This window comes from Drosophila suzukii, chromosome 2L (assembly GCF_043229965.1).
Source record: "Drosophila suzukii chromosome 2L, CBGP_Dsuzu_IsoJpt1.0, whole genome shotgun sequence".
Lineage (NCBI taxonomy): Eukaryota > Metazoa > Arthropoda > Insecta > Diptera > Drosophilidae > Drosophila > Drosophila suzukii.
The window spans coordinates 23,446,797-23,456,284 of record NC_092080.1 but is presented as its reverse complement, the minus strand read 5'-3'; the positions used below and the strand labels follow the sequence as shown (position 1 = coordinate 23,456,284).

Below are 9,488 nucleotides of genomic sequence, written 5' to 3'. Positions count from 1 at the left end.
TAAGCCCGGTGATTGGGGAGGTAACTTGCGCTGCTTGCAGTGATAAACAACCCATTCATGCACTAAATATGAGCCATGTTTCGTTTTGTTATCTTCGTGATAAAAAAAATCAATTCAAACCTCTTTTTTTTGTTGATGGTACGTAACTCTCGAGGTAAGTGTATTGGGCCTCCCAGCTTTTTTGTGATTTTCAGCTATTTCTCCGGTACTGACATATTTATGTGACTTCCAAAGGGTTTTACCAAACATAATTTGAATATAGTTTTTCTCATTTCTAGAAACAAGTCTGTACCTCGTCCCATTTACCCGATCTCAACAAGAAACGTAGCCAAAAAGACTTCAATTATGACAGAAATTTGGAAGTGCAAAGCTCAAAAAAGAAACGCCGATTACCGTTGCGTAAAAGCTGACGATATCAGTAATATATACATATAAATAATTTTGGTGCCATATTTTTCGTAAATTTTTTGCTTTTCTGTCGTTTTCTTCGTACACAATAAAAAGAATAAGAAATGTACTAGGTGGTTTACGAATAGCTATTGTGCTCACTGTAAGTTGATAACTGGTATTTGGTTTCTAGGAACCAATAAATTTTTTTTTCATTTTAGGAAAAAGTCGGAAACGAATATATTTTAAGGCTTTACTTTATTCATATGTGGATTAAAGGGTCCAGTCAGATTCGGTTCGCTTATTACAGTTCTCGGACGAAGGGAACAGCGTAGTGGGGCACATATTGCGAGTAGGCTCCGGCGGATCCGTAGCTGGGGGATGGAGAATTGCAGGGCACGGGCTGCAGAGACGGCTGGCAGCTGAATAAATAGTTCTTTGGGCACGGCGGCGATGGAATGGTTGCCGGGGCTGAGTAGGTGGGTGCGGCTGGAGCTGAGTATGAGGGACCGGCAGGAGCAGAGTAGGACTGGGCAGCTGGAGCAGAGTAGGACTGGGCAGCTGGAGCCGAGTAGGACTGGGCAGCTGGAGCCGAGTAGGACTGGGCAGCTGGAGCCGAGTAGGACTGGACAGCTGGAGCCGATGCAGCTGGAGCTCCATATCCGCCGTAGGCACCGCGCGACACACGAATGTTCTCAGCCAGAGGAGCTGGGATTAGGATTCCCTGCGTGGGCTGCAGCTGGATGGTCTCGGCGGACACTGCGGACAATGCCAAAACACCGGCGATAAGAAAGTGACCAAAGTTGAATGCCATTGCGGAGGGTCTTGCTGCAGAAGTGGAGAACGAAATGTGACTGTTGACTTAACCTCAGAGCTAACCCTCTTTATAGCGCAAGTGAAAAACGCTGATCGCAATCACGGAGTAGAACGCCAGCAAGCAGAAAAATTGTAAGTGGAATCACCACAGCCTGAAAACTGCTGACAGCCCCCAACCAGAGGGCGACTTTGGAGCAAGGTAGTGATCAGCTCTTTTTAGAAATGGCTCATACAACGACGCTTTGGTTTCTGGTCTTGGTGACCTTAAGTCCCACATGGCTCCTCTGGCGAGTACGGGCCGCCATAGTCACTTCCGCAACGAAGTTTTTGTTACTAGACCGTCACATTGCCGAACGCAATCAGAGTTGGGCCCACCGTCTCCCAATAAACTTCTATTCCGAGTTGAACCAGCAGTACTACAGGAGATTTCGTCGACACGCGGGCATGATGGTCTTATTTGGAACAGAAAATCGGCACCAGCACCCATTCGAATATGCTCGATTTGTCTGATAATAAATTTTACTAAATTGTTCATTACTTTTTATTTGTTTTGCGGATGAAGGCTAAGCAAAAACTATAATTTAATTATATTACTTACATACCGTATATGGGCATTTCCACCAAAAAGTCTACCACGACCGAGAAATTAAAACACTGATTTGTTACCATGATCCGAGGTGTATAATTCCAAAGTCGGGCAATGCATTTTTTAGTTTTTGCACATTTTAATGGGTCATTTGGTTTTGATGCTAGATCATATAGAGCGAGAAAATAATGACTTTACCTCTCTCAACACCTTGTTGGAACGTGATGAAGGGGAAAAAAATTAAAAGAGAATTTTGCTATGCGGAACAGCTGTAATTATACCCGTTACTCATAGAGTTAAAGGGTATACTAGATTCGTCGGGTAAAAGGCAGAAGGAAGCCTTTCCGACCCCATGAAGTATATATATTCTTGATCAGGATCACTAGCCGAGGCGATCTAGCCATGCCTCTCTGTCCGTATGAACGCTGAGATCTCGGAAACTATAGGAGCTGGAATGTATTGGTCCTGTCAATACGTATCGATTGATCCAAAAAAGATTGCCACGCCCACTCTAACGCCCATAACGCTTAAGTCTGTCTACCGCCCACATAACCATATATTGAGATCACGGATAGGTGGCGCATTTCAATCTCGCTTGCATATCTCCATTTCCCTTTGGTCCCTTTAGCTGAGTAACGGGTATCTGATAGTCGATGTACTCGACTATAGCGTTATTCCTTGTTTTTGTAATCCCATTATCTTATTCTCCAATGTCCCGAGCGACATCGGAAAACGTAATTTCTTATCAGTACGTCAAAATCTCTCACTGCACGAACATCAAAACTTAAACTTAAACAGGTATTATGCCGACAAACAAACCCTGGAAAACACTGTTTAAAAACAAGGAAGAACGCTATAGTCGAGTACCTCGACCATCAGATACCCGTTACTCAGGTAAATGGCAATATGCAAGCAGCAAAGCGAGATTAAAATGGGCGTTAGAGTGGGCGTGGCAAATTTTTTTTTTTAGTTTAATCTATGGGTATTGATGAGAACAAAACAATTCAGTTAAAATTTTTATTCTAGCATCAAAACTGTAGGAGCCACAGTTTTGGGCGGTTTGTGGGCGTGGCACTCTGCTGAAACAAACTTGCGCTGCGTAAGAAGCTCAGGAATCTGCACGCCAAATCTCATAGCTCTTATAGTTTCCGAGATCTCAGCGTTCATCCGGACAGACAGACGGACAGACGGACAGACGGACATGGCTAGATCCACTCGGCTAGTGATCCTGATCAAGAATATATATACTTTATGGGGTCGGAAACGCTTCCTTCTGCCTGTTACATACTTTCCGACGAATCTAGTATACCCATTTACTCTACGAGTAACGGGTATAATAACAAGAACTGTAAATGTTTAGAATCAACAAAGTTGGTACCGAGCAACATCGTAAGTTTTCGCAAAAAAAAAATTGTTTTTTATGAGTTTAATTCTTTTGTTTTTTGTTTTATATAAATGTATATGGATGGCGAATAGATGGATGGAGAGACAAATTAAAAGAGGATCAAGTCAAATTTGAAACACTTAAGCTTAAAAATAATGAAAAAAATCGGAATGCTAGGCAAGAGAAAAAAATGACTGAAAGAGATGATAAAATAATCGAAGAAAGAAAGAGATATGAGCGAACAAGAAAAAGAGAACTTAGAAAAAAAGTAAAAAAATTAAAATGTGCAGAAAAAAATGAAATCTTGCCTTACTCATGCAAAAAACTTTTGGAAAAGCATTACAAAAACAAGGAAGAACGCTATAGTCGAGTACCTCGACTATCAGATACCCGTTACTCAAAGGGAAATGGAGATATGCAAGCAGCAAAGCGAGATTAAAATGCGCCACCTACCGGCGGTAGACAGATTTAAGCGTTATGGGCGTTAGAGTGGGCGTGGCAAATTTGTTTTTGGATCAATCGATAGGTATTGACGACACCAATACATTTCAGTTAAAATTTTTTATCTAGCATGCAAATTGTGGGCGTCACAGGTTTTCGCGGTTTGTGGGCGTTTAAGTGGGCGTGGCAAACTTTTTTTTAGGTCAATCGATAGGCATTGATGAGAACAATACATTTCAGTTAAAATTTTCTATCTAGCATCAAAACTGTAGGAGTTACAGTTTTAGGCGGTTTGTGGGCGTTAGAGTGGGCGTGGCAGTCTACTGAAACAAACTTGCGCTGCGTAAGAAGCTCAGGAATCTGTACGCCAAATCTAGCCAAATGTGTACGCCAAATAGCCTAGCTCTCATAGTTTCCGAGATCTCAGCGTTCATCCGGACAGACAGACGGACAGACGGACAGACGGACATGGCTAGATCGACTCGGCTAGTGATCCTGATCAAGAATATATATAATTTATGGGGTCGGAATCGCTTCCTTCTGCCTGTTACATACTTTCCGACGAATCTAGTATACCCTTTTACTCTACGAGTAACGGGTATAATTAGAGAATGCTTTGCATGCAGATTTGGAACGAAAACATATGTTGATAAAAGCATTACTTAAGAAATATGTCGGGCCCATGGAAAGAGAAGAAAATAGAAAGAAAGGCCTTAAAAAAGTGCTTAAAAGTTGTCCATGTGGTATTTGGACGGCCCCATATGAAATTGATATTTTCGAACATGTCAATTTGGTATTTTTCATACCAGATTGATATGCGCACTTATCAAAGTTGTGACCAAATTGTGGTATTTTTTAATATCCAACTGATATGCTTTCATATCAAACAGATATGCTTTCGTATGAAACTGATATACTTTCATATCAGATTGAAATGTTTGTAATATCAGTATTAATCAGTTTTGTTTTTACTTTTTTGCATCTTATAAACAAATAAATATAAAATAAACCAATAAGATCGCTGTAAACCTTTATTTTTTATATATTTTGGATCAATTATAAAAGTAATTCCAGGACTTTGCAATAAATGACCGATCACGCTGTACTCGGAAGCCTCCTGTAGCTTTGCATCAGTGCCAGGAAGTCCATCTTCTGTCCTTGATGGAAGCTTCCCCGCGAAGTGGTCGACGCTAACTTGCCCAGTTTGGCATCTTGGCCAGCCATTTGAATTTGTGTAGTGCAGTGTGTGTAGTCAGCCACCGAAGCGCACGTTACAGTGTTCAAGAAATAAATATGTTAGAACTAGGCAAACATCAAGTACAATTTAAAAAGAGATACTTACCATTTGAAAAAAAAAAAAACCAAAATATGTAAATGTTTCATTTTATACACATTCACTTTTCGTCGAATGTTAGAGAGACCGCGGCAATTCTGTCATTCCATAAATACACGAAAAATCCGAAAGCACAATCCTACTTTTTTTCAAAGACTTTTCAATGTTACGTTTGATATGAAAAACATATCGAATTAACACGAATTTATATAAATATGATGCAAAATCATATCAATTAGAAATGTTGATATGAATCCGTAACATGTTGATATGAATTCGTATCAATTTGATATGTAAAAGGTGATATGTGAAAATTGAGGAGACAATATCAAACGGGTATTGTTCCGTTTTTTTCTCTGTGTAGCTAAACGCTTTCTGGTAATGACAGTGTCTGAAGCGTTCGAGCTTTTCAAAAATGAGAATACCAACATGGAATTAATAGGCAAATCCACATTTTTTGGATTGCGACCTCGTCATGTACAATTGACAGACTAAATGCGCCACAATATGTGCGTTTGCGTATACCATGCCAATTTCGGGTATTTGTTACAAAGCTTCGGAACCATTATACCTTCATTTCCCACCAATTTTGAAAGTTTTCTTAAATCTGTTTGCTGCAATATTTTTAATGAAAATTTCATGACAAACATTTGCAGGAAGTTCATTACAGAAATAAAATATCAGTTCATTCCTCTAGCATATTGCAAAAATATGGAAGACGAAGTAAACTGGCAGCATTGGTTAGAAAATGATAAGCAAATCAATTTGTGCACTATTAATGCAACCTTTTCCGGCCTAATATCTGCTTTGGAAACTAAAGTACCTTCTTTTAAAACTAAGTTTTTTGTGAAAAGAGTTCATTAGGAGTACTTCCAAATAATTAAAGCAAACCTAAAACCGACTGAATTGGCCTTTCAGATTGATATTGCGGAAAAATCAAAATTTAAAGTGCTCATTTTAGCTACCGCCAAGCAACAATTTTTACGTGTATGGCTTGGTTGGCAGGATCAACAAAGTCTTTAGATGTTATAAGCGACAAGCTTACACATTATAAAATAGACGTTTTTATTTTTTTGAAGAATCTCCTAACTGAGATTGAGAAATTGCACGGATGTTTTTTTAAAGTTTATATTGTAATGTCAATATTTATTTTTTATCAGCCGACAACATTGAAAAGTAGTCCATAAAGTATAACTTACAAGAAAAATGGAACAAAATTAAGAATATTCATGGGATATCTAAGTTGCACTATTTTTTTTGTAATGCCCACGAGTTAAAGGCTGCTAGAACAGTTAATTCGGATGAAAAAAATTGATCTAATTACTTGAATTTAATTATATTATTACAATGACTTCCATACCCATATATATATTTTTCTAAATAAAAATTTTGTTGAAATAAATAGTTTGTTTATAAAAATACCTCTGTTTATAAAATGAAAATACTTAGTACGCTTTTTTATGATACTTGTCAAACATAACACCAGAAACAACATAGAGATTGTAATCGAAAAAAAGGTCCCGAGCGACATGTCCAGAGCAAATATCTTAGAAACTACATTACAAACAAGGAAGAACGCTATAGTCGAGTACCTCGACTATCAGATACCCGTTACTCAGCTAAATGGAGATATGCAAGCAGCAAAGCGAGATTAAAATGCGCCACCTACCGGCGGTCTACAATTTTAAGCGTTTTGGGCGTTAGAGTGGGCGTGGAAAATTTTTTTTGGATCAATCGATAGGTATTAACGAGACCAATCGATTTCAGTTAAAATTTTTTATCTAGCATGAAAATTGTGGGCGCCACAGGCTTGGGCGGTTTGTGGGCGTTAGAGTGGGCGTGGCAAACATTTTTTTGGGTCAATCGATAGGTATTGACGAGAACAATACATTTCAGTTAAAATTTTTATTCTATCATCAAAACTGTAGGAGCCGCAGTTTTGGGCGGTTTGTGGGCGTTAGAGTGGGCGTGGCACTCTACTGAAACAAACTTGCGCTGCGCAGGAATCTCAGGAATCTGCGTGCCTAATCCCAGTATTGTAACTCATAGTTTCCGAGATCTCAGCGTTCATACGGACAGACGGACAGACGGACATGGCTAGATCGACTCGGCTAGTGATCCTGATCAAGAATATATATACTTTATGGGGTCGGAAACGCTTCCTTCTGCCTGTTACATACTTTCCGACGAATCTAGTATACCCTTTTACTCTACGAGTAACGTGTATAAAAACGGCTTAACATTTCTGAGCAAAACCAAAACTATTTTACAGCTTCGTTATTGAACCACAATTTAAAAAATATCGCATGAAAATATTCCATCAGACTTCGCTAAAATCCGGGGTTGAATGAACTCCCACTTCTATTTTTGTCCCGAGCGAATACGACAGTTTTTTAAAGATATCTTGAAAACTTAAAGTCGGAAAAAAGATTATTGCACAAAATAGAGCTTGGGAAGAGTGAAAAGTGAAGTCAATTATCAAAATTAAAATCGTTTTTTCCCATTTTTTTTCAACTTTAAAAGTATGCAAACGTCCCGAGCGACAATATGAAAATGCCCATATATGGAGCTTTCTTTCACAAGCTATGTACATGTTTTTTTTGGGTCAAATTTGTTGATTTGCCTGAAATTTTTTACGTTTACCATCAGTAAATAAGTATAACAGGTATAGGATAGTATTACAGGATTTGCAAAAAAAATATTTTTTTAATTCGAATTCGAAAAAGCTCGTAAAAACAGGACAAAACTTAAAAAGTACCTCTGTTTTCAAATCTATAATTTCAGCTGTAACAGGTAGATTATAGAATCTAGCCATGTTCATCTGTCCGACTACCCGTCTGTCTGTCCGTCCGTATGAACGCTGAGATTTATAAAAGCTAGAAAGTTTATTTCAGCAGGGTGGCACGCCCACTCTAACGCCCACAAAAAAACGCCCACGCTTAAACCTTTCTAGCGCCCTAATTTATAAAGTCTTCGTATTAGAGTAAATGCAATTTTATTTGATTATTAATAGTTATTAATAATCAAATAAAATTGCATTTACACTTCTACACTGTAGGAGCCACAGTTTTGGGCGGTTTGTGGGCGTTAAAGTGGGCGTGGCACTCTGCTGAAACAAACTTGCGTTGCGTAATAAGCTCAGGAATGCACCCAGATGCAACCCAGATGCACCCCAGATGCACCTAGAAATGCACCCAGATGCAACAAACTAGACACATTCTGGACGCACTCTTTTTTAATACACCTGGAACATTGGGATCTCAGATTTAACGCACAGATCTAACGTCCACAAACCGCCCAAATCTGTGGCGCCCACAATTTTCATGCTAGATAAACTGAAATGTATTAGTCTCGGCAATACCTATACTGATCTTTAAACTGTGATGCTGCGCTTCTCCTACAGTAGCGTTCCTATGTACATGTTTTTAAGTCGTAGCAATAGATAATTGTATTTTTGAAATGCTATATATATTGGTAGCAGTAGGAAAATTATGGGATACTGTCGCTCCATCTAAGCATGTAACAACTTAAACAATATGAAAATAAATGACGTCAGAATCATAACAATCCTTTTATCAAGAAAAAATGCAAAATAATAAAATTTAATATTTTTAATAATTTAATTTAAGAAAAAAAGTTCACACTGTAGACTTTCACAAAAAGTCATATTATAAGTGCTAAATGGGTTAAGAAGTCTTGTATTATTCAAACGGAATTTAAATGACCTTTCCATTGATGTCAAAATGTATTTGTAGTTATTTCATATTATGAGTGTGAGTATCTAACTTTTGTTTCTTCTAAATACTTATGCCGACTAAGTGTACATCCCTAGAATCTGCATGCTTAATTGCAGCGCAAGTCTGTTACAGTGGAGAGCCACGCCCACTCTGAGGCCCATTACGCTATAATCTCTCTAGCGCCCAAATTTTTGAATATTTATTTTATTATTATTATCTATCTACACGCGAAAGATCTAATCAATCGCAGAATATCTTAAAAAGTTTAGGTAAATGAGTTTAAAGACCTGCCATGTGCAGTGGTGCCACTTCCCGCGCTACAGTACAGGAAATTTAAAAAAATGAGAATCTCTACTATGGCGTTCCACCTTATTTTCAATAGTTATTCAATAGTTATCAAAATAGGTTTCAGACAAACAGATTTTAAGTGGTGACATTTTATAAAGTTAATAAGCAGAACTATTTCAACTTACAAGAAACAAGGACGAAAGCCAATTTCGGAAAACCAAAGTTTTAATACCCTTAAAGATTTCACGAATTCAAATCGTAAATTATATTTACTGTAGGCAAGGAAGACAGTTTTAATAATTTTATTTTGTTTCAGACTTGTCCGACTTGTGACGGCCGGGGATTCACCATTAAGGATGACAAGAAGTGCAGTCCTTGGCAGGGCAGTGGTTTCGTGGAGCAGAAGATGAAGCGGGACCTGGTCGTTGAGCGGGGAGCACCGCACATGCTGAAGGTTCCCTTCGCCAACGAGAGTCATCTTAGTAAAAAACACTTTTTATGTAGATTTATAAACAA

General features: G+C 38.4%; 2 protein-coding genes across 3 annotated transcripts; one reads left to right on the top strand and one right to left on the bottom strand.

Moving 5' to 3' along the window:
• Positions 1-626: 626 nt before the first annotated feature.
• Positions 627-1,258, bottom strand: Vm26Ab (Vitelline membrane 26Ab). The gene has a single exon (XM_017080329.4). The coding sequence runs from the start codon at positions 1,199-1,201 to the stop codon at positions 692-694; it is 510 nt and encodes a 169-aa protein (XP_016935818.3). The 5' UTR covers positions 1,202-1,258; the 3' UTR covers positions 627-691.
• Positions 1,225-1,737, top strand: LOC108014285 (uncharacterized). Of its 2 annotated transcripts, XM_036822783.3 has the most exons (2): positions 1,225-1,335; positions 1,424-1,737. In XM_036822783.3, exon 2 carries the CDS (start codon positions 1,426-1,428, stop codon positions 1,711-1,713), a length of 288 nt encoding a protein of 95 aa, XP_036678678.3. In that variant the 5' UTR covers positions 1,225-1,335; positions 1,424-1,425; the 3' UTR covers positions 1,714-1,737. The 2 variants fall into 2 exon arrangements, with proteins under 2 accessions (XP_036678678.3, XP_016935821.3); XM_017080332.4 differs by having other exon boundaries at positions 1,283-1,737.
• The last annotated feature ends 7,751 nt before the right edge of the window (positions 1,738-9,488 follow it).

Coding starts and splice junctions, on each gene's coding strand:
- Vm26Ab (XM_017080329.4), bottom strand. CDS start 1,201: ATGGCATTCAACTTTGGTCACTTTCTTATCGCCGGTGTTTTGGCATTG.
- LOC108014285 (XM_036822783.3), top strand. CDS start 1,426: ATGGCTCATACAACGACGCTTTGGTTTCTGGTCTTGGTGACCTTAAGT.